This window comes from Xenopus tropicalis, chromosome 10 (genome assembly GCF_000004195.4).
Source record: "Xenopus tropicalis strain Nigerian chromosome 10, UCB_Xtro_10.0, whole genome shotgun sequence".
In the NCBI taxonomy this organism is placed as follows: Eukaryota; Metazoa; Chordata; class Amphibia; order Anura; family Pipidae; genus Xenopus; species Xenopus tropicalis.
This window is the reverse complement of record NC_030686.2, coordinates 21,125,322-21,150,795: the sequence shown is the minus strand read 5'-3', so window position 1 is coordinate 21,150,795 and position 25,474 is coordinate 21,125,322. Positions and strand designations below refer to the sequence as shown.

General features: G+C 42.9%; 1 protein-coding gene across 2 annotated transcripts in view; it reads right to left on the bottom strand.

Moving 5' to 3' along the window:
- tmc6 (transmembrane channel like 6) overlaps positions 1-25,474 on the bottom strand; it is a 76,109-nt gene that overhangs the window by 17,573 nt on the left and 33,062 nt on the right. For both annotated transcript variants that reach the window (XM_031894217.1, XM_004918620.3), the window contains exons 13-14: positions 4,035-4,132; positions 3,193-3,288 (exon numbers count right to left, since the gene is read on the bottom strand). In XM_031894217.1, coding sequence (XP_031750077.1) covers positions 3,193-3,288; positions 4,035-4,132 — 194 coding nt within the window. The remainder of the gene's footprint in view (positions 1-3,192; positions 3,289-4,034; positions 4,133-25,474) is intronic.

Sequence of the window (25,474 nt, the reverse complement as noted above, 5' to 3'; positions counted from 1 at the left end):
AGGGTAGGGCAGAGTATGGCACACACAGGCAGGGTAGAGCAGAGTATGGCGCACACACAGGCAGCATAGGGCAGGCAGAGTATGGCACACACAGGCAGCATATGGCAGGGAGAGTATGGCACACACAGGCAGGGTAGGGCAGAGTATGGCACACACAGGCAGGGTAGAGCAGAGTATGGCGCACACACAGGCAGCATAGGGCAGGCAGAGTATGGCACACACAGGCAGCATAGGGCAGGCAGAGTATGGCACACACAGGCAGCATTGGGCAGGCAGAGTATGGCACACACAGGTAGCGTAGGGCAGGAAGAGTGCTGCCTGTGTGTGCCATATACTTTTTCTACCCTATGGTGCCTGTGGGAGGTGAACCTGGCAGGGGTTTGTTCTGGGAGTTTGTTAGCAGTTGGAAATAGCCATTAAATGGTCCCTAAGGTGTGTAATTATATGCTGGGGGTTGCTGTGCTATCCACAGGGGAGGAGGAGTCATATGGATTTTAGGGTGTGTCTTAATATGACATAATTTTTTCACATATGAATGATGGTTGATATCCCTGCAGTGAGGACCAAGCCTTTGGGTTTTTACTGCACTACCACCATTGTGATAAAATGAGTGTGGTTTGAAGTGGGTGTGGTTTAAAAGGGGGGGTGGTCAAAACTGGCTTCCATTAGTGGCCCTCCACCATGTATGCGCGAGAAATTCCGGCCCTCGGCACAGCAGAAGTTGGACAGCACTGTGCTAATGTATTTTATACATCCAGGAAGGGGCAGGTGGGAAGGGGCACTTAAAACACGACTGAACTGATAATAAACTGATAGACAATTTTATCTATACTCCTACTCCTAATGATTTCCCTAGAATCCCATAGTCATGTTTAAAGTTTAAGCTAACGTTACAGCTGAATTACAGCAGTTTTTCAAATGTTTTAAAGCTTCAGTCTTGAACTATGGACTATCCATTCCCTTCACGTATACAGGTATTTCTAGTTATCAGTGAGAGTTAGGCTGGGTTCCCAGTGGGCATTGTGTTCCCTGTAACAGAGGAACCCGACGCAGTGGAGCTGCCGCACCGTAACTGTGTGTTACGTCCCATTGAGTGAAGCATACAGCCAATGAAAAGCTTCATGGTCGCTCAACGTGTTCGTTTATGCACTGCGTGCATTGGGCTTTATTCTTATAGCAGAGAAGTAATTAATTATGACTGTTTGTGAATTGGGACATTTAAACTTGCTTTATTTTTTTTTTTCTTCCCCATTTAAATTTAGTAGGAGTCGGAGGCACCCAGGCACCCAAAATTGCCTCCGACTCCTCGACTCCGACTCCTCGACTCCAACTCCACAGCCCTGGCTAATGACTAAATAGAGTGCACCTGTGTGTAATCTAATGTCAGTACAAATACAGCTGCTCTGTGACAGCCTCAGAGGCTGTCTAAGAGAATATTGGGAGCAACAACACCATGAAGTCCAAAGAACACACCAGACAGGTCAGGGATAAAGTTATTGAGAAATGTAAAGCAGGCTTAGGCTACAAAAAGCCTTGAACATCCCACAGAGCACTGTTCAAGTGATCATTCAGAAATGGAAGGAGTATGGCACAACTGTAAACCTACCAAGACAAGGCCGTCCACCTAAACTCACAGGCAGAACAAGGAGAGCGCTGATCAGAAATGCAGCCAAGAGACCCATGGTGACTCTGGACAAGCTGCAGAGATCTACAGCTCAGGTGGGGGAATCTGTCCATAGGACAACTATTAGTCGTGCACTGCACAAAGTTGGCCTTTATGGAAGAGTGGCAAGAAGAAAGCCATTGTTAACAGAAAACCATAAGATGTCCCATTTGCAGTTTGCCACAAGCCATGTGGGGGACACAGCAAACATGTGGAAGAAGGTGCTCTGGTCAGATGAGACCAAAATGGAACTTTTTGGCCAAAATGCAAAACGCTATGTGTGGCGGAAAACTAACACTGCACATCACTCTGAACACACCATCCCCACTGTCAAATATGGTGGTGGCAGCATCATGCTCTGAGGGGGCTTCTCTTCAGCAGGGACAGGGAAGCTGGTCAGAGTTGATGGGAAGATGGATGGAGCCAAATACAGGGCAATCTTGGAAGAAAACCTCTTGGAGTCTGCAAAAGACTTGAGACTGGGGCGGAGGTTCACCTTCCAGCAGGACAATGACCCTAAACATAAAGCCAGGGCAACAATGGAATGGTTTAAACCAAAACATATCCATGTGTTAGAATGGCCCAGTCACAGTCCAGATCTAAATCCAATCGAGAATCTGTGGCAAGATCTGAAAACTGCTGTTCCCAAACGCTGTCCATCTAATCTGACTGAGCTGGAGCTGTTTTGCAAAGAAGAATGGGCAAGGATTTCAGTCTCTAGATGTGCAAAGCTGGTAGAGACATACCCTAAAAGCCTGGCAGCTGTAATTGCAGCAAAAGGTGGTTCTACAAAGTATTGACTCAGGGGGCTGAATAATTACGCACACCCCACTTTGCAGTTATTTATTTGTAAAAAATGTTTGGAATCATGTATGATTTTCGTTCCACTTCTCACGTGTACACCACTTTGTATTGGTCTTTCACGTGGAATTCCAATAAAATTGATTCATGTTTGTGGCTGTAATGTGACAAAATGTGGAAAAGGTCAAGGGGGACGAATACTTTTGCAAGCCACTGTATGGTATCATACTGAAGGGCAATATAGAACAGAAAAGGATACAAGAAGAGGATACAAGACATAGAACAACAAATGGAGTAACCATCAGGGTTAGGGTGAGAAAGGGGGGCATTTAGCCCTTCATAATGCAAAACGTACAGTAAAAGCCTTTTGAAAACAAACATTCATATACTAAACATTTCAATGCCCATAATTTTATGTAAAAATTCTGGTTTTAAGATGCGATTACCTTGTTTTCAAGAAGGCTTATATTACATGTCTTGCACTGTGAGGGTATCTTTGGTTCCTTTCAGACCAAAACCTTGATGTTTTTTCATTTGTGCTTTAGGCACAGGAACACAGCATAGCAAAGCATACAGTGCACACATGAACTTTAAATGAATTTGTATAATAAGATCCATAATTCAGGTATATAAATCATACCCAACATTACACTACCAAACATATGTTCATATGTGAATATTTGCTTTACACAAAAGTGTAAAATCCTCCAGGTTTAGGATGCTCTTACCAGGCAAGTGTCTGACTATATATCAGCTCAAGCACATTTCGAGCAATGTCAAATTCTGTCCTACATTTCTTTTTGTATTTCTTCTCTAGGATGATCCTATAAAGAAATTGAAAAAGGAGCATGATAAATAAATACCAGTAGGGATAAGATGATCATTGCAAACTGACTTTTAGTGAGGGTTTATGAAGGACATCTAACATGGGATCCATAAAACAGCAGTTATGGAAATGTAAGTATGGGAAAATGCTGCAGCAAACTAAATGTCTCTCTCGACAGTACAAGCAGTACAGTAGTACATACAGCATGAATGGGATTAATACTAGTAGTAGGTACAAATAGTGCTTGTAACAGCTAGAATAACTCTTTGGGAAGAGACAATGAATTGGCCCCCTGCTTAAAAAGTTTGAGGACCCCTAGTATAGTAGATAGGGATGGTAACTGTAGTAGCAATGGAAGATAATAGGACTGCTAATTGAAGGTATGGAAGGGTTGAATGGTAGGCCCAGACTAGCAATCTGTCGCAAATGCCAGGGGGACTATTGTAAGATTTCACAGAAAGACATTTTTAATTCCTATGGGGGGCTGTTTGAACCTCTGTGTACTTGAAATGCCAGGGCCTATTTTGAATCCCAACCCAGGTCTGTTGGATGGTGTCTGTACCAGTGCAGACATGAACCTGTAGTGGAGGGATAGCAGTTACAGTAGAACTGAGAGATTCATGTGAGAGACCAGGGCTGTGAAATATCAAATATCAATATAAAAAACATTCCGCCTTTTACTAAAACTAGTTATGCAAACCATTTTGGGAATGAGGATGAATATTGGTATGAGGAATCCTTTACCGCCAAAGAAACTCTCCAAACAGTGTATCCAATAGACTGAATAAAAGATCCATGATCACAAAGCGATATAATTCCTGGCCAACAAAGGTTTCCCAGCACTGAAAGAAAGCATCACATTACACAGTTATGTGTATTATAACAAGAAAAGCCCTGTTTAAACATTGTTTCCTGCCACCTGCACATACAGCATGATATAAGATATGAGTATAACAGAACACGTTGATGACAGACCTAGATCTGTGCTACGACTAGGGTGGAAAAGTCCTACTGCTAAGACATCTCTTTATAACACTCTCCCAAAGTATGCTTTTAGCCCCCTACAACTTCCTTTGCACACACAATTTAAAAAGAGAACAAGGTTTGAACCTCAATAGGATTACAGACAGTAAGTGTGGGAGCTGCTAAGCGAGTGTTGCATGTGACTTAAGTGTTCGGCAGGCGTTAAAAACAAAAAGTCATTTAAAACTAAAAAGGTAGTATACAAGGAATTGCACTTGGGAGACTGAAAGTACCCAGTGGCAATATGAGTTCAAGTGGGATTGCTAGTGTTACTCTGTGTATCTTGTCGTATGTAAGTGATCCTGGAGAAGCAGTTCCTTGTAGCATTTACTTGTGAGAGATGCAGGTGGGGTTTCCTCTTGGAATCTGAAGTGCAGACTTTAAGGGGGACCTTGCAGTACTGAGGGCAGCTGCAAACATGAAGGGGGGGGGGATAGGAGGCACACAAAGCGGGGGGGTGGAGAAGGGACAGTGGAGGTTAATGAGGGAGACAAGTTTGTAACAGTCAAGAGGGGAAGTAGGGGACAGAATGGTAGGGGGGCTGGTCCACAGCTTGTCCAAACCAGCAGATTTGCCATTTTATGTGACGATAGTTACATAGGGTTGAAAAAAAGAGTCCATCAACTTCAACCCAGCACATATATAAACCTTTACTGACCTATCTATACTCTCACATACATAAACCCATACTGACCTATCTATACATCACATACACAAACCATAAATACCAACATCAATACTAACTTTAGATTTTAGTATCACAATAGCCTTGGATACTATGCTTGTTAAAGAACTCATCCAAGCCCCTCTTAAAGGCAGCAACATAATCTGCCATCACAACATCACTAGAAAGGGCATTCCAGACGTATAGAGGTGGAAACACCCCCAACTGAGGCAATACTCCTGCTACACAATTGCTACATCAACTCTGTCTAGGATAGATCTAATGTTGGCCAACTCAGAATTTCTCAGAAGGGTGGACAAAGTGTATTTTACTAGCAGACTCTGCTCTGATCATGCCCCCTTAATCCTATCCCTCACAGGTAACACAAAAAAACCCTCCCATATGTGGAGACTTCCACCTAAGTGGATCTCCACTCCTAAAATGGCAGAGGCCTTTACTCCACTACTAACAGACTACTGGGAACAAAACACTGACACGGCCTCTGAGCAAACAGCATGGGACGCATGTAAAGCGTTTACCAGGGGACTCGACATATCTACATATGCATACACAGCGACCACTAGGCGGGAAAATGAAGCCAATATTAACACGGCTAAAATATCCCCGAAAAACAACAGAAACCTGTTATGAATTCCTTATCTCCATACGGGACAGGTTGATCCTGACCCATAGCGCAGTTCTGGACTGCTGTGATGGACACCATCTCAACAGTGCTAGCGCTACCCAATGTCATCAATCCCACAACCTGTCTCCTAGGCACGGTGGAGAATATGCTCCCCACCAATGCAGCCAGAATAAGATTTAGATCCCTTACATTCTACGCCAAAAAAGCAATTATAATGAGATGGATGGGCAACAGTGTACCTACGCTCGAACTCTGGCAACAACTCGTTAACGCCGCCCTACCCCTTATAAAACTTACCTATGAGACCAGGGGGGCACACGGGAAATTTGAAAAAATCTGGGCCACGTGGTGTGAATCAAATGGGTCCCTCACCCCCTAAAAGAACCGCGTCCGTATCAACACTATGCAACAAAACTGTATTCATGATAACAAATCTGTATAACTAACTTGTACTGTGTAAAGTAACCATGTACCAACCACTCATATTCACATATGTAACCTGTTTGTTTATGTTAACATTTTATTTCACTATCAATTAAAAGAAAAATAAACCTTTAAAAAAAAAAAATATCCCCGAAAAAAGCAGAACAAAAGGTAGTAACTGACCCTAATAACGCCTACAAAGAGGAGCTGGCGAATGCGCAGAGGCACCTCGACTCACTGTATGTGGAAAAGTTCTCTCGAAGAGAACTATACCGTAAAGCCTCCTGGTTTGAGAAAGGGGGAAAAAACAGGAAGCTACTTGCAATATTAGCTAAAGATGATAACCCCCATAATGTAATAGCAAACATCAAAGATGATAACGGAAACATACTCTCACAACAAGAACAAATAGTGGAACGCTTCAAAGAACACTTCCAAAGTACATATGCAGCACTTCCCCCACTCCCACAAGAACAACTATGTAATTTCCTAGACAGTATAGAACTCCCCTCTATCCCACGAGACAGTAAAATGCACCTAGACAGAGATATCACTATAGAGGAGATAGAAGAAACAATTGCAGATATGCCACCTGCCCGTACCCCTGGCCCAGACGGCCTCCCAGCTGAATGGTACAAAGCCCACTCTCAAATACTGTCCCCCAAACTATGCACCTTATACAGTAACATAACAGACACCAATGTTCTCCCAGAATCATGCTACATGGCACATATCACACTCATTCCTAAAGTAGGCAAACCCCCAGACGACTGTGGTTCCTACCGCCCCATATCCTTACTAAACTGTGATACAAAAATTTTTGCAAAAGTGTTAGCTAACAGGCTAAAACGAATTGTAAGATCTGTAAACCATCCTGACCAAACCGGATTTATGCCACAGAACGCTACAGACATTAATATCAGACGGCTATTTAACAATCTAGAATATGACCATGACAACAAAGGGAACAGAATAGTGGTATCCCTTGATACAGCTAAAGCCTTTGATACAGTGTCTTGGAGCTATTTGTGGGAAATCCTCCGACGTTTTGGACTAGGTGGCAGATACAGGGCCTGGGTAAGGGCACTCTATTGGCAACCTCAAGCAAGGGTTTTGGTTAATGGGAGGCTAACTGACCCCCTCCCACTTGAGCACGGAACGAGGCAGGGGTGCCCTCTTTCACCATTGCTATTTGCTCTGGCAATAGAGCCCTTAGCAAGACTACTCAGGGACTCCCCCAACATACTGGGATTACAGGCCGGCAGACTAATATAAAAGTATATCATCCACATTTAATGATACTTTTTCTATTTGGCCAACCCGAATGAAGCAAATGCATTGTCCCAGATAGAGGAATTTGGTACCTACTCAGGACTACGAGTGAACCAAACAAAATAACTAATCTTTCCAATAGATCCACTTCCCCCACCCCAAGTAAAGCAGATTGGACAATTACAAGTGGTACAATCATTTAAATACCTGGGGGTGGTCATTAACAAGCAACATACCAAATTTGAAGAAGTAGTCCAAAACCTATCCAACAAAATAGATACATGGGCACAGCTACCCCTCACCCTGCCGGGAAGAATTAACCTACTAAAAATGGTATTTATCCCAAAATTCTTATATATCTTTCATAACTAGCCAGTACCTCCTCCTGCCAAATGGTTTAAACACATTGACTCCCTGATCCTAAGGTTCAGGAGAACACCCTTGCATAAGCTTAAAAACCCAGCAAGCCTCTGTCACCCAGGGAGGCCTGGCCCTACCCAACATGAGACTATATTACCTGGCCAGCCAATTAATTTATGTGCACTGGTGGTTAACCCCACACCGGGATAACACATCCACGCTACTCGAACCAATATCTTGGGTTCACTCGAAGCACTAGCAAACCTACCATATAGAGGAAACTCTCAACACTACACAGCCACCACCCCTATGCAGTTATTACTGCTTTTCAAAAGGCCCTCAAACATGTCCAAGGCCCACAACAAGTGTGGTCACGTTGGACACCACTATGGGGCAACTGTTTTTACCCAACCTTACCTACCTACCTACCCAACATTGCCCAATGGGCCTCCTATGGGGTTAAACAACTGCAATTAGCGAATGGAGACATCAAACAATTCCAAGCACTTAGAGAAAGTCACCAAATCCCACAAACAATGCACTTTAATTACCTTCAACACGCTTTTCACTCCCAATTTCCCACCAGACCGGTAGAATTGAAAGAAACCACCCTAGAAAAATACATACGCAGGGAAAACCTCACCAAGCCCCTATCCTGGTATTCCACCATCCTATGGCAGGTCAACCCAGACCCCCTGGCCAAGGTACGTGAGAAATGGATGCGTGACATGCCTAGCTTAACTGAAGAAATGTTGGTAAATGCTTTAAAGCAAATTCCAGACCTGACAATATCATTAGCGAACAGGTATATACAAATGAAGTTCCTAAACTGGGTATAACTTACACCACACAGACTTTCCAAGATGTTTCCTCACACCCCAGATACCTGTATAAAATGTGACCGAGAAACTGGCTCATATACAGTATGCATATGTTCTGGAACTGTACAGCTGTGCAGGACTTTTGGAAGGAAATCATCAACTATATCTCTGATGCCCTAAGCTTTCCCCGGACTACGTATGCTGCTTCAAATGAAAGTTCTGTTCCTCCAATCTAAAGGGGTGGCCTTTGGTGCGCTTGGCCTTTTTTATGGTAAAAAAATATCTGCCTATAATCCCCTCTAAAGTACTTGTACAGAGTAGTCATATCCCCTCGCAAGCGCCTTTTTTCCAGAGAAAACAACCCCAACTTTGACAGTCTAACTTCAAAGTTTAAATCTTCCATCCCTTTTACCAGTTTAGTTGCACGTCTCTGTACTCTCTCCAGCTCAATATCCTTCTTAAAAGAGAAGGAAAGGCAAAGTCACTTGGGGGTGACAAAATGTTAGGCACGCCCAAGTGACTTAAATCGCCTACCTTTTACCCCTGTTCGGAGAGAACAGCACCAGCCTGGGGTAGCTGCAGCACTTCCTCCTTCCTGCTTTGCTCGCGCGCGCATGCGCAGTAGAGTGAAAGGCCGAACTTAAACAGAAAAGGCGGCTTTTCACTCTACTGCGCATGTCGTTTAGTCATTGCAAAACGAAGCTGGAAGGAGGAAGCGCTCTGCTACAGGTACCCCCGGCTGGTGCTGTTTTCTCCTAACGGGCACCAGCCCGGGGTACAAGGTAAGCGATTAAAGTCACTTGGGGGTGCCTAACAGTGTGTTTATACAAAGACACTGTTGTTTTTTTGCTCCTATTCTAGATTGCCTGATGAAGCAGGAAAAGCCTGCGAAAGGTGTTGCAATATTGTAGTGAATAAATTATTATTGAAAATTACCACTTTTGTTGGTATCTGCCTGGAGGAGGTAAGTTCACTACTACCTCCTCTGAATTACCCATTGGGTTTTTAAGTGTTTTTAGCTAATTTTATCCTTTTGGCGCCTCTGTTTTGTCTTATCATTATATCGAGTCCACCCCGAGTGGAGGGGTGTCATCCCATTTTTCTTTCTTCTACAGAGAGCGACTTCTTATTCCTGAGTGGGGTCAGGATAATCTCCCCACCTGCCTATACAGTGGTTGCCTAATGGTAACCCTGGCTTGTGAGTATTAATTTGTTTACTCTACCATTACTCGTTGTAAAAACATATTACACTATTGGGGCTCTTGGTGTTCCTTTTTGTCTTTATTAAATTTTATATTTAATAATCCAAAGTGGACAGTGCATATATATTATATAAAACAGTTAAGGTTACAAAATGACATACAGGTTGCAAACAGTTATAAAATTAAAAGGGATAAAAATGCAGAAACCTACATACATCACCAATAGAATGGTCCTGTGTGATTCCTGTTCCGGGGGCAGCTCTGTCCCCAAAGGCATATATCTTTGGAGACGGAGCTGGATAATCATCACATGGGAGTGTTTGGAGTCTGTGGGGAGACCTAGCTTCAAGCTAATGGCTGGGTGCCATGATTTTTATCTTTAGCAAAAGATATTTATTTTATGGGCCTAAAGAAATATAAACTAAGAATCTGCCCTGTAATCCAGTACAAAATCATACATAAACTCCATCTGACCCCGTTACTACTATATCGTATGGGAATCCGCAACTCGTCTCAGTGCCCTAAATGTGGTACCCCAGAGGCCAACTACTTTCACTTAATGTGGTCATGCCCACAAATATAATCACTTTTGGAACCAGGACCTAGACCACATCCAAAACACAACATCCCTACCTAAAATATCCACAATGCCAAGTAGGCAAACCTTTGGATTGAATAACATTACTCCCAAATCAACATCGCGCATCCTCTTTAGAACATTATTGTTTTATGCCAGGAAAACTATCCTCTTTCAATGGATGGCACACTCTGCCCCAACAATTGCCAGCTGGCTCAATTTACTTAAAGCCCTTCTGCCACTGATACAACTCACCTACATAGCAAGAGGATGCCCTCAAAAATATGACAAGGTATAGGGAACATGGGTTGAAGCCATGGAATAAGGCCACATGGTCCTCCCTGGGAATTTGAACCTCCACGGTAATCCCAAATCCTTCCTTTCTTTAACAGGAATCTGAACACTATGCCGAGTAGGACATTACTGATTATCTAACCCAATGTACCGTTTATATCCTGGCATGAAAAGAACACGCTTGTAGAACCAATTTTATGTTTTATGTTACAAATGCATAAAAAAAAATCTGCCCTGAGATGGATCACTCCACTGTAGCACAGGTATGATAATTGAGTTACCTTGTTGATTCATTTGTCCCTGTCTGGCTCTTCACACCTCACAGTCAGACAGTCCGTCTTCAGCGTCTTTTAGGGGGGTATTTGTGAATTACCCCCTGTTGTGAGGGGTTTCCCTCAAATGTGGATTCCAAAGATACTTTCTAAATTGAAAGCCTAACCCTTTTTTATGCTGGACCTTACTTCTCCAGCATGACACCCACCTCCAGGTCATTAATAAACAAATTAAAAGCAAAAGAACCAAGGACTGACCCCTGCGGTACTCCACTCTAACAACACTGGGCCAATTAAAAAATGTCCCATTTACCACCACTCTTTGTAATCTATCTTTCAGCCAGTATTCTATGCAAGTACAAATATTATGTTCTATGTTTTCAATATTCCTAAATTTTATCATTAACTTTCTGTGAGGTACTTTATAAAACACTTTAGCAAAATCTAAGTAGACAGATGACTGCCACTGCCATTTCAGCTTCCTGCTCACCTCCTCATAAAAAGCAATTAAACTAGTCTGGCAAGATCTGTTACGAATAAAGCCATGCTGGCACAAACTTACAGTATTGTGATTTGCAATGTATTCAAGTACCCTATTCCTTATTAACCCTTCCAAAAGCTTTCCTACTACTGATGTCAGGCTAACAAGCCTATAGTTTTCAGGCTGAGAATTGGATCCCTTTTTAAATAACATTAGCAATTCGCCAATCTCTCGACACCATGTCAGAGCTCAATGAATCCTGAAAAATTAAGTAGAAAGGTTTGGCAATCACAGATCTAAGCTATTTAATAAAATAAAGTTATACATACATACATACATTTAATACCCTGGGATGAATACCATCTGGTCCTGAACCTTTGTTTACCTTTACATCTTCAGGTCTCTTTATTTCCTCCTGAGTGACCCATGCATGCACTAGTAGTAGTACTAATAGAATTGGGTCTATTAAAAGGGAAGCCTTCATTAGCTGGCTCCTCAGTTGTATAGACAGATGAAAAATAAGAGTTCAAAATGCTTTTTCCCTGTTCACATCAACCAACTGACCCCCCAGTAATAAGGGTCCCATACCTTCTTGCTTCATTTTTTTACTATTTACATATTTAAAAAATCATTTTGGATTCCTTTTACTCCTAGCTGCTAGAGATGTAGCGAACTGTTCGCCGGAGAACTAATTCGCACGAAAATCGGGTGTTCGCAAGTTCGCAAACTTTTAGCGATTTTCGCAATTTTGGGTTCGCCTTAGCTGGAGCCAAATTTTGACCTCTCACCCCAGAGCCAGCAGATACATGGCAGCCAATCAGGCAGCTCTCCCTCCTGGACCACCCCCGGACCACTCCCTTCCATATATAAACCGAAGCCCAGCAGCCATTTTACATTCTGCCTGTGTGTGCTTGATGAGTTAGCATAGGGAGAGAGCTGTGCAGGGATTTGAGGGAGAGTTTAGGTAACTTTGCTGACTAGTAATCTACTTTCTACTGCTCTGTATGTAGCTGCTGTGGGCAGCTGTCCTGCTGATCTCATCTGCTGTAACCCAATAGTCCTTGTAAGGACTGCTTTTATTTTCTGATTACTGTTACTCTTCTTTTCATTGTGTACTGCAGCTCCGTCTGTGTGTGTTGGAGACAGGTGTGCTGCTCATAGTAGTGCACTAAGCACCAACCACACATAAACATCATTTTTTTTTATTTGTGTTTTTTTACTTTGCTACTGTAATTTATAGAGCCGAGTGCTATTAGTCTAGCTGTGTGGGACTGGTGTGCTGCTCCTAGTAGTTCACCCCCAGCACCAACCAGAGATCACTTTTTTTTTATTATTAATTTTTTTTAATTTAAATTACTGTTCTTTAATGTGTCCAGTGCTGTTTGCTATTGTTCATAGTAGTGCACCAAACACATTACACATAGTAGTGACATTGCATTGCAATAAAATCACCTGAGCGATGTTTTTCCACCAGCAATAATATATTCCGTATCCACTACTGCGGCGTTTTGTCTTTGCGTGTGAACCGGCTGTAACCTTTACACGACTTGATTGGCATGTAGACGCCGGAAGTTTGAAAGCAGTTTATTACACAAGTTTAGAAATGTAGTGTGATTTCTGCCCTTTACAGCTCAAAACGCAACGCTGTGTCAACAACGTATTTTTCAGAGACATTTTTGCCCTTGATCCCCCTCCGGCATGTCACTGTCCAGGTCGTGGCACCCTTTAAAAAACTTTAAAATCAGTTTTCTGGCCAGAAATGGCTTTTCTAGCTTTTAAAGTTCGCCTTCCCATTGAAGTCTATGGGGTTCGCAAAGTTCGCACTTTTTGGCGGAAGTTCGCGAACGGGTTCGCAAACTTTTTTTGTGAGGTTCGCTACATCTCTACTAGCTGCAGTACCCCTTTCCATTTCAATTTTAGCTTGTCTGATAGCCTTTTTGCATGCTTTATTTGCTTCCTTGTACCTGATGAAAGTTTCTGCTGTCCCAGCTAACTTGAAAGCTTTAAAAGCATGTTTTTTTCCTTACCAACCTCAACACTAACACTTTTATTCAACCATAAAACAGTCCCGGTTTTGATAGCCCATCCCGCTGTCCCGCATAGTTCGGAAATGCGGAACATTCATTGAAGTATCCGGGACAGCGCGATGCGCTGGCTGCAGCCGGCCATCCTTCTTATTCAGCGGCTCCTCTGCGTATGCGACTCCTTGTTCAGCGGTGACAAGCCCTTTTATAAGGTTGCGCCCCGTGCGTATTGACGTCACACGTACGCACGGGGCCAACCTTATAATAGGGCCTGTCAACGCCATGAAAGGAGCCGCATACGCAGAGGAGCAGCTGAAGAAGAAGTAAGCACTGTGTATGGAGGGGGCACTGTCTCAACTGGGGACACTGTGTATGGAGGGGGCCCTGTCTCAATTGGGGGCACTTTCTATGGGGGCACGGCGTATGGGGGGTACTTTCTATGGGGGCACTGTGTATGGGGTGTACTGTCTATGGGGGCACTTTCTGTGGGGGGTACTGTCTATGGGGGCATTTGGGGGAACTGTGTATGGGGGGTACTTTCTATGGGGCACTGTGTATGGGGTGTACTGTCTATGGGGGCACTTTCTGTGGGGCCAGTTGGGGGCACTGTGTATGGGGGCAATTGGGGCACTATGTATGGGAGCACTTTCTATGGGGGGGTACTGTCTATGGGGGGCATTGTGTATGGGGGGTACTGTGTATGGGGGGGCAAAACTGGTACATAGTTATAACTCACTTCTAACTGACTGCCTTCTCTCTATATTTGTATTTTATATGTAGGAGTTGCTAGATTGTTTTCCTTAGGTAGTACAGTATGAGGGTATAGCACATTTTGCGTCTGATCCCTCCATTTTAACTATATAAAAGGAGTATTTTTTGAAAAAAAAAAAAAAAGGATGGGGTGTGGTAATTGGGGCATGGCCACAAAAGTGAGCGTGGTCAAAAATTTGCTGTGCTGCGCGCGACAAATCTTTTTGTCCCTCTTTTTATTTTTCAATTGTTGGGAGGTATGCATGAAGGTTTTGCTTTGCGATACCTTTCCTTGCTTACAAGGGGAATATACTGATCTGTATACTTGCTAAGCAACATTTTAAAGATATTCCATTTTCCTTTCGTTTTAACCCTGTGAAAAACCTTTTCCAGTTGACACATTGCTGTGATGCCCTTATACTGGCAAAGTCTGTGTGTCTACTATTGAGTGTTTTAGTTACTCCCTTATAGAGCTGTCTCTGCAGCATTATCTCAAAGGAAACCATGTTGTGATCACTGTTCCCTAAATGCTCAGCCACACAAATGTTAGAGATGAGTTTAGTATTATTAGATATCACCAGTTCCAAAAAAGAATCATTCATAGTAACAGTCAGGTTGAGAAAAAGATGCACCTCTATCACGGTCAACCATAATGCCTATATATTCCTGTCTAACTTCTAGTTGATACGGAGGAAGGCAAAAAAAACCCCATCTGAAGCCTTTCTAATTTGCCGCAGAGGGGAAAAAAATACTTCCTGACTCCAAGATGGCAATCGGACCAGTCCCTGAATCAACTTGTACTACAGCTATCTCCTGGTTGTCATGCAACAAGTTTATAAAACTTGTTCCCTGCCAGTACTATTGCTCCAGTTAATCAGGATAATTAAAATCCCCCGTTATTATCACTTGCCCCAAACTAGCAGCCTTTTCTATTTGCAACAGGAGCTGAGTCTCTTCCTCTTCGCTTACATTAGGGGGTCTATAGCATACCCCTACCATTAATTTGGTGGATTCTTTACTATCTGTGAGAAGCTCAACCCATAAGGCTCTAACCATATTAATAACAATGCCAAAACCTGCTGATTTTTCCTCCGCAATATTTCTAAGATACGCCCCTTTCTTTCACAAGTAACAGCTAAAACACTTAATCCATGCCCTTATCTTTTCCCGCTTAGATTACTGCAATCTCGTACTAACCGGCCTCCCAGACTTCCACCTCTCTCCCCTACAATCAATCTTAAACTCTGCTGCCAGGATCTGCGTGCTCTCTCCTAAGAGGGAACCTGCTCAGCCTCACTTAAGCTCTCTAGCATGGCTGCCTGTTAAGCAAAGGATAGCATACAAAATCCTTCTGCTAACATTCAAAGCCCTTCACTCCTCTGCTCCTCACTACATTTCTTCAGTGGTCTCTTTGCAGGTTCCTGGTCGTCTCCTCCGCTCCTCTCAGAGCCTCCATCTTTTTACACCATCCACACCCACTACCCTCTCTTGTCTAAAACATTTCTATCTCGATGCTCCTTACCTCTGAAACTCTATCCCTGAATCCCTCTGTAGGGAACACTCACCCACTCCCTATAACCCTTTCCCTGCCAACAACGTAGCTCCTATGTGCTGGCATAAAAAGTTGTTCGGCGCCAAGCACGTAGGAGCTATGTTTTATTTATTTTGCACTCGTTCTCTGCACTCGCCACTTAATCAGAGTGCAGAGAACAAGAGCAAGGTAAAGAACCCCCTAGACAACGAGCACATGGGGGTGGAGAATGAGTGCCCCCAGGGTCGCGATCGCCCAGGGGCCCCTTAGGAAAAGCCAGACACGTAGATTCTACATGCCTGGCTTTTCCTGCTCTCCCCCCTCCCTTCCTGTGCCGCCCACTCACTGCATCCAACTTAAAAGACTGCAGCTGCTGTCCCTGCATCCCTCCTGCAATATCTAGCTTCTTGTCCCCAGGTTAGTGCCACATAAACACACACTTATTCTTACACTTACACACATAAATACATTTTGGGGGGGGGGGGGGGGTTGCACACATTGTTTTTATTCTTGCCTGAAAAACAATGTTTTATTGCCATTGCAGATAGCGTATTCGCTAACCACACTGCGCAATACCTTTTGTGTATTATTTTGGTGTTTTTATTACTTCTGTGATTTTATTGCATTTTTAGCCATTTTATTGCATTTTCAGTTATGCATAGTTGTTGTTCGCTTGACTAATTTGCCCAAGCCAAAATACTCAAACTGTGATTCTGATTGCAGATATCTCTAGAAAAATAAAAACATTAATTTTAGTGATTTTTTTTTGGAGTTTAGCACATAGTTTGGTAAATCTATACATATTGGGCATCAAACTGTTCAGTAGACCTCTGGCGTTCATATTTAGAGTGTTTTTTGTTGCTACGTTATGAAATGTGGGGTGCATTTTGCCCCATTATGTAAGCTTTGTTACAATTTTCAGAAATGTTATAAAAAACGTTTTGTTTATCATAGCTTTGTAGTTTGGTAGTTTGCAGTAGAAAGATGTATTTACCCATTTTTGTTTTGTCAGAATGTGTATTTTCGGAAAATATATGGTTTTCTAGGGTCTCTCTACTGTTAGGGGGTCTTATGGCACATAATACACATTATGCAAAAATTGCACAAGCTGGAGCGTCATTTGTGAAAATTCATATGCACTATTTTTATTTGGGTGCCCCTGTACGCAACATAGTTTGGTAAATCTATGCAAATAGGGCATCAAACTGTTCAGTAGACCTCTGATGTTCCTATTTGTTAAGCCATGAAATTAGTGTGCACAAGGCATATTTTAGGGTCTCTAAGTGCCATGTGCTTTGATAAACCTATGCACAGTGGGCATCAAACTGTTCGGTAGACCTCTGGGGTTCATATTTAGGGTGTTTTATCTTGGTACCTAATGACCTGTAGAAAATAAGATGCTGCATATTGGAAGTTTTGAGGTGATTTTTGGAAATGTTATCAAAATTGTCAACTTAAGGAAAGCATTGCGGCTTGGTACTTTGGAGTAGAAAGACATGGGCACCCATTTTAGATTCGGGGAATGTGTACTTTCCAAAAATATATGACTTTCTGGGGTGAGCGTACTTTTTACTGGCTTTATCCTACATAAAATGATGTAAATGTGTTGATTTTGGTAAAATTGCTAAAGTATGCAGCTTTCTGGAGCACTGTTTTGGAAATCTGGTGTATTGCTGGGAGTCTTTGACCTATACAAGTGAGAAATCTCTATAAAACTATACAGGTCCTTTTCAAAAAATTAGCATATTGTGATAAAGTTCATTATTTTCTGTAATGTACTGATAAACATTAGACTTTCATATATTTTAGATTCATTACACACAACTGAAGTAGTTCAAGCCTTTTCTTGTTTTAATATTGATGATTGTGGCATACAGCTCATGAAAACCCAAAATTCCTATCTCAAAAAATTAGCATATCATGAAAAGGTTCTCTAAACGAGCTATTAACCTAATCATCTGAATCAACTAATTAACTCTAAAAACCTGCAAAAGATTCCTGAGGCTTTTAAAAACTCCCAGCCTGGTTCATTACTCAAAACCGCAATCATGGGTAAGACTGCCGACCTGACTGCTGTCCAGAAGGCCATCATTGACACCCTCAAGCAAGAGGGTAAGACACAAAAAGAAATTTCTGAACAAATAGGCTGTTCCCAGAGTGCTGTATCAAGGCACCTCAGTGGGAAGTCTGTGGGAAGGAAAAAGTTGGCAGAAAACGCTGCACAACGAGAAGAGGTGACTGGGCCCTGAGGAAGATTGTGGAGAAGGACCGATTCCTGACCTTGGGGGACCTGCGGAAGCAGTGGACTGAGTCTGGAGTAGAAACATCCAGAGCCACCGTGTACAGGCGCGTGCAGGAAATGGGCTACAGGTGCCGCATTCCCCAGGTCAAGCCACTTTTGAACCAGAAACAGCGGCAGAAGCGCCTGACCTGGGCTACAGAGAAGCAGCACTGGACTGTTGCTCAGTGGTCCAAAGTATGTCATTCGGAAATCAAGGTGCCAGAGTCTGGAGGAAGACTGGGGAGAGGGAAATGCCAAAATGCCTGAAGTCCAGTGTCAAGTACCCACAGTCAGTGATGGTCTGGGGTGCCATGTCAGCTGCTGGTGTTGGTCCACTGTGTTTTATCAAGGGCAGGGTCAATGCAGCTAGCTATCAGGAGATTTTGGAGCACTTCATGCTTCCATCTGCTGAAAAGCTTTATGGAGATGAAGATTTCATTTTTCAGCACGACCTGGCACCTGCTCACAGTGCCAAAACCACTGGTAAATGGTTTACTGACCGTGGTATTACTGTGCTCAATTGGCCTGCCAACTCTCCTGACCTGAACCCCATAGAGAATCTGTGGGATATTGTGAAGAGAAAGTTGAGAGACACAAGACCCAACACTCTGGATGAGCTTAAGGCCGCTATTGAAGCATCCTGGGCCTCCATAACACCTGAGCAGTGCCACAGGCTGATTGCCTCCATGCCACGCCGCATTGAAGCAGTCATTTTTGCAAAAGGATTCCCGACCAAGTATTGAGTGCATAACTGAACATAATTATTTGAAGGTTGACTTTTTTTGTATTAAAAACACTTTTCTTTTATTGGGCGGATGAAATATGCTAATTTTTTGAGATAGGAATTTTGGGTTTTCATGAGCTGTATGCCACAATCATCAATATTAAAACAAGAAAAGGCTTGAACTACTTCAGTTGTGTGTAATGAATCTAAAATATATGAAAGTCTAATGTTTATCAGTACATTACAGAAAATAATGAACTTTATCACAATATGCTAATTTTTTGAAAAGGACCTGTATATATTTGGTACTGGCGCGTTCAGGAGACATGGTACTTTCCAAATCAGTTGTATTTTCATGCATAAAATTATTTTTATTTCTGGCGTATGTGTTTATATTTTGGAAAATGTTTTTTTTTCATTTTTTAGACATTTAGAAGCCTATATCTTATTACCGAATTGGAATTATTGTTTACCTGGGTAAACTAAAAGTCTCCCCAAGGAAAGGCCCCTAAAGTGAAACAGTGCAAAATGTTCAAAAACTGCCTGGCAGTAGTTTTGGTCCAAGTTCCACTTGGACCAAAACGGCTGGCAGTGAAAGGGTTAAGATAAAACTCAGTTGCTACCTTCTGGAGCACTAAAACATTATTTTGCCTAGTCCTGCGCTTAAAGGAGAAGGAAAGGCTAGTAAAGAGTAAATCTCAACCTGCAGGCATACCATCAGTTCTCTCAATAGTGCCCTTAAAGGAGAACGCAAGTCAAAATTTAAAAAGCATACTGCCCAATAGTCCTATTGTTTAGTAAAAACGCTACACTTTTAGCTCACCTAATCAAATATTTACTCAGTCACGCTTACTTCACATTTTCTAGAACAGGCAGCCATCTCTAAAAAGTTATTCTCCCTCCTTGCTTTATACTGCACATGTGTTTCATTCCCTCCCCCACTCCCCTCTGCCAGATCTGCTTCTGATTGGCTGGTGGGCATGTGTAGCTCAGAACAGGAGACAGGCTCAAGTTACACACATGCTCAGAGAATAGGAAGGCTGCCACTGGCAGCCTACAGGAAGGGAAGAGAGATTTCAGTGATGTCTCTTGAGTCTTCACACTGCTGTAGGCTGCCAGCACCATATCTCGGAGAAGCAAGCAGGGATCTGGAAATTTAGATATGCAGTAAGTACTTAAAAAGAATGCCTTTAGACTTACTTTTAATTTATTTTAACCTTTCATTGTCCTTTAAGTCTCCCCATCATTCACCTGTTCAGATGATCAGAAGCCAAACAGGAAGAAAAAACGCTGAGCTGTGTAAAGAAAGTTCCCATAATGCCTCACTCCTGCACAGACACCCAGACCAAGTGAACATGCTCTGTTAGTTAGACTACGAGTCAGCTTCCTGCTGATGGCTCAGATCCACATTCCTAAGGAGGGGGAGTGAGTTCTTAGCATTCTTTTGGGAGGGGGAGCAGGAAAGAGCAGAAAACAGAAAGCTGCGTGTCTCTGGCACAGGAATTACAGGCACGACTAATCTTTTTTCAAAGAAGTCAGTGCAGCGTTTTTTTCGAGTGCTTATGGCTGTATTTACATAGACCTTTCTGATAAAGCTTACTTAGTTTTTACCTTTCTTTCTCCTTTAAGGGCAAATGCCCATACCTAGTGCACTCTTACCTTCCAATTTGTGCCTGTATGTTACCCAACCACTTAGACTGGATGCTCTACGGGGCAGGGACCTCCTTCCTACTGTGTCTCATACCACATGGCACTTACTCCCTGTGTATTTATACTTATTTATCGTATTTATTATAACACTTGTCCTCCCTGTGTGTAATTTTGTATATTTTAAGATTGTACATCGCTGCGTACCCTTGTGGTGCTTTATAAATAAAGTTATACATACTCTACAAACATACATAAGGCTTCAGCTCCCTCTGTTACCACTATCATTTCCTCCTTTATATTTGCTTTTAATTCCTGCTTAACGAACAGATACACCCCTCCTCCTTTTCTATTGCCCCTATCCCTCCAAAACAATGTATAACCTCCAATATTAACTGCCCAGTCATGCGAATAATTCAACCTTGTTTCAGCAACGCCAATCATATCATATCATATTTCTGCTCCAACGCTAGTACCTCCAGCTCTCCCATTTTACCAGTCAGACTCCTTGCATTAGTAGACATACATTTAATACTAGTACCAGAGTGAGAATGACGCATAAACAAATTATGGTCCTCCCTGCCATTATCAGAGCAAGTCTCCTCCCCCATTTTCCCTTACTATGCCCACTATCTCCTCTATCCTGTCTACCATAAAATTACTCGCTGCACCCTCAACCCCCCCCCGACGCCTAGTTTAAAATCTCCTCCAACCCTCTAGCCATCTTCTCCCCCAAAGCAGCTGCACCATCATCATTGAGATGCAGCCCATCCCTGGCAAAGAGCATGTAGCCGATTGAAAAATCAGCCCAATTCTCCAGAAACCCGAAGCCCTGCTACCTGCACCAATCTCCCAGCCACACATTAATCTCCCTAAGCTCCCGTTGCCTTCTTGAGGACCTCCGTCCTCTAACTTTGTCATTGGTCATCGGCTATATAGATTGGACCCCAGAGAAAAGTCATCCCAGTGCCAACCCAAACCCTTCCTTCCGACAAAGACTTTAGCCACGCTCCCTAAATACCCGCTATCTCCCTAAGCTTGTGCATGGCACTGGCAAAACCTCCAAAAATGCTGGGAAAGACAGCTCTGAACTTGCATGTATGGAGCATTAAACTGTTGGGTTTAATTTTTTTTTAAATATTTGCTGGTTTTGGTGATAATTTACAAAGTTTGGTGAACTATAAGGCTTACAGCAGGTTTGCCAGAAGTTACATTCCTTTGTAAGTACCCTCAGTTTGAGGTGGGTGGGGTTTGATTAGTTCACCTGGACAGACTGTATAAATAGACCTACTGGCACTCCAGTGAGCTTGCTTACTAACAGGCTGGTGGCTGGTTGAATCAACTTGCTTTTCACTGCAACAAAAAAGTGATAAGTATTTTTTATTAACTTCATTCAAAATCTTTGTGTTTAACTGTTGGGTTTATTTTTTTCGAAAGTATTTGCTGTTTTTGCTGATAATTTACAAAGTTTGGTGAACTATAAGGCTTACAGCAGGTTTGTCAGAAGTTACATTCCTTTGTAATTACCCTCAGTGTGAGGTGGGTGGGGTTTGATTAGTTCACCTGGATAGACTGTATAAATAGACCTACTGGCACTCCAGTGGAGCTTGCTCTGGTGGTAGGTGCTCTGTAAGTGATTGCTCTTTAAGTGGGGCTCTGTAAGTGGAGTTATAAACACAGGAGTTAGTGGGGATCTGTAAGTGGAGTTATAAACACAGGAGTTAGTGGGGCTCTCTCTGTAAGTGGAGTTATAAACACAGGAGTTACAAACTAAGGGAATTTAAAACAAGGTACTAAGTTTGCATTTATTTCAAGTCTTTTCAACTAATTCTGTTTAACTGTAACTGGGAGAATGAGTGGCAGCAACATTGAAGGTTTGACACAGTGCACAGCCTGCCACGTGTATGCAGTTGTGGAACAACAGTTCCAAAGTGCATATCTCTGTTGTGGTTGTGAGCGAATTGCCACTTTAGAGGCTCGCGTTAGAGCCCTATAGGAAAAGTTGCAACACTGCGTTCGATTGACAATCTTGAGAGGACTATCTTGCTTACTGAGCAAGAGCTAGTGGGGTCAGATAGTTTGGGGGGAGGGGAGCAGCGAAAGCATGATAAGGCAATAAGCTGGGTGACAGTTAAGACAATCTAGTGTGGGGAAAAGGAAGAGGGAGCCTGCGCCAGGGTTTGCGCATTCCAACAAATTTGCCAGATTTTGTGAAGAAGATGGGAGCATGAACTCTGGACTGGCGGTTCTAGATGAGGCTGATCTCTCTAACAGCCGGTTAGTAGTGGTGGGGAAGAGAGCAGAGCTAGGCCTAAACAGATGGTTGTAAAGTATTCGATCATTAGGAAAGTGGACAGGGTAAAACTCTGGTGCCAGGGTTCGGCATGTAGTTGATCGGGTTGACAAATTATTGGGAGGGGGCTGGCCAGCTGTCTTGGTACATATCGGTACTAACGACAAAATGAACGGTAGGTGGAGGACCTTAAAGAGTGGGTTCAGGGATCTAGGCTCTAAGATTAAGCAAAGGTCCTCCAATGTCATTTTTTCAGAAATTTTGCCGGTGCCACGTGCAAGTATAGGAAGACAGCGGGAGCTTAGGGAGCTAAATGAGTGGCGGAAATCTTGGTGTAGGAAGGAAGGGCTTGGGTTCCTAGAGTACTGGGCTGACTTTTCCTTGGGTTACAATCTATACAGCTGTGACGGATTGCACCTCAATGGAAGGGGGTCTGCTGTGCTAGGGGAGGAGGCTGGAGGAGTGTTTAAACTAGACAAGGGGGTGGGGGTGGGTGAGCTAGAGTTTTATGGGAAAGCTAGTGTAGACGGGCAGTGGGACTAGTAAAGGGTTGTTGGGGAGGAGTGAGGGGGCATATAGTTTATCAGATAAGGGGCTTCCATTGTTACAAGGGAAACAGACTAATTTTCACCTTAGCTCTAAAGGTGGCCACACGCGGTCGCATGAAATATCGTTCAATCAGCCACTAACCGCTCAGGGCTGAAATGGCAGATAAGGAGGTAGAAACAATAGGATTTCTACCTCCTTCTGCCGATTCAGCCCTGATGACAAATTTTGCTGAGGCGCCTCCTGCGATATCGGTCGACTCGCCATACACGCACCGAATATCGTACAAAACGAGGTTTCGTACGATATTATCGGTGCGTGTATGGCCAGTTTAACTTTCCGTTAACTAATGTAACCATCAGAGGGAGAAGTAATAATCTCTGCTGTATGCTGGCTAATGCGCAAAGCTTGTTGGGTAAATTAGGGGAGCTGCAGGCTATTGCAGGTATTGAAAATTATGATTTAATTGGTATCACTGAGACCTGGTGGGATGAAAAATGCGACTGGGCCGTGAATTTAAATGGTTATACACTTTTTAGGAGGGACAGAGAGATTAAAAATGGTGGAGGGGTTTGTCTTTATGTAAAGTCAGATTTACTTGCAAACTTAGAGTCAGGAAGGATTTTTTTTCCCCCTCTGCGGCAAATTAGAGAGGCTTCAGATGGGTTTTTTGTGCCTTCCTCTGGATCAACTAGCAGTTAAGCAAGTTATTTCTAGGCATTAAGGTTGAACTCGATGGATGTATGTCTTTTATCAACCTAACTTACTATAGTTACATAGTTACATAGGGTTGAAAAAAGACCAGTGTCCATCAAGTTCAACCCATCCAAGTAAACCCAGCACACCTAACCCACACCTACCAATCTATACACTCACATACATAAACTATAAATACAACCACTAGTACTAACTGTAGATATTAGTATCACAATAGCCTTGGATATTCTGATTGATCAAGAACTCATCCAGGCCCCTCTTAAAGGCATTAACAGAATCTGCCATTACCACATCACTAGGAAGGGCATTCCACAACCTCACTGCCCTCACCGTGAAAAACCACCTACGCTGCTTCAAATGGAAGCTCCTTTCCTCTAATCTAAAGGGGTGACCTCTGGTGCGTTGATTGTTTTTATGGGAAAAAAGAACATCCCCCAACTGCCTATAATCCCCTCTAATGTACTTGTACAGAGTAATCATGTCCCCTCTCAAGCGCCTCTTTTCCAGAGAAAACAACCCCAACCTCGACAGTCTCACCTCATAGTTTAAATCTTCCATCCCCTTTACCAGTTTAGTTACACGTCTCTGCACTTTCTCCAGCTCATTAATATCCTTCCTAAGGACTGGAGCCCAAAACTGCACTGCATACTCAAGGTGAGGCCTTACCAGGGACCTATAAAGGGGCAAAATTATGTTCTCATCCCTTGAGTCAATGCCCTTTTTTATACAAGACAGCACTTTATTTGCTTTAGTAGCCACAGAATGACACTGCCTGGAATTAGACAACATGTGATCTACAAAAACCCCCAGATCCTTCTCCATTAAGGAAACCCCCAACACACTACCATTCAGTAGATAGTTTGCGTTTATATTATTTCTACCAAAGTGCATAACTTTGCACTTATCAACATTGAACCTCATTTTCCAGTTTGCTGCCCAGTTATCTAATTTTGTCAAATCGCTCTGCAAAGCGGCAGCATCCTGCATGGAACTTATAGTTTTGCACAATTTAGTGTCATCAGCAAAAATAGACACAGTACTGTCTATGCCCACCTCCAGGTCATTAATAAACAAGTTAAACAGCAAAGGCCCAAGGACTGACCCCTGCGGTACTCCACTAACCACACTGGTCCAATTAGAAAATGTTCCATTTACAACCACTCTTTGTACTCTATCCTTCAGCCAGTTCTCTATCCAATTACAAATATTATGTTCTAGGCCAATATTCCTTAATTTGATCATTAACCTTCTGTGAGGTACTGTATCAAACGCTTTAGCAAAGTCCAAGTAGATGACATCAACTGCCATTCCAGCATCAAGGTTCCTGCTCACCTCCTCATAAAAGGCGACCAAATTAGTCTGGCAAGATCTGTTACGCATAAAACCATGCTGGCACAAACTAATAGTATTGTGAACTGCAATGTATTCAAGTACCCTATCCCTTATTACCCCTTCCAAAAGTTTTCCTACTACTGATGTCAGACTAACAGGCCTATAGTTTTCAGGCTGAGAACGGGATCCCTTTTTAAATAACGGCACCACATTAGCAATCCGCCAGTCTCTTGGCACCATGCCAGACCTCAATGAATCCTGAAAAATTAAGTGAAGAGGCTTGGCAATCACAGCGCTCAGCTCA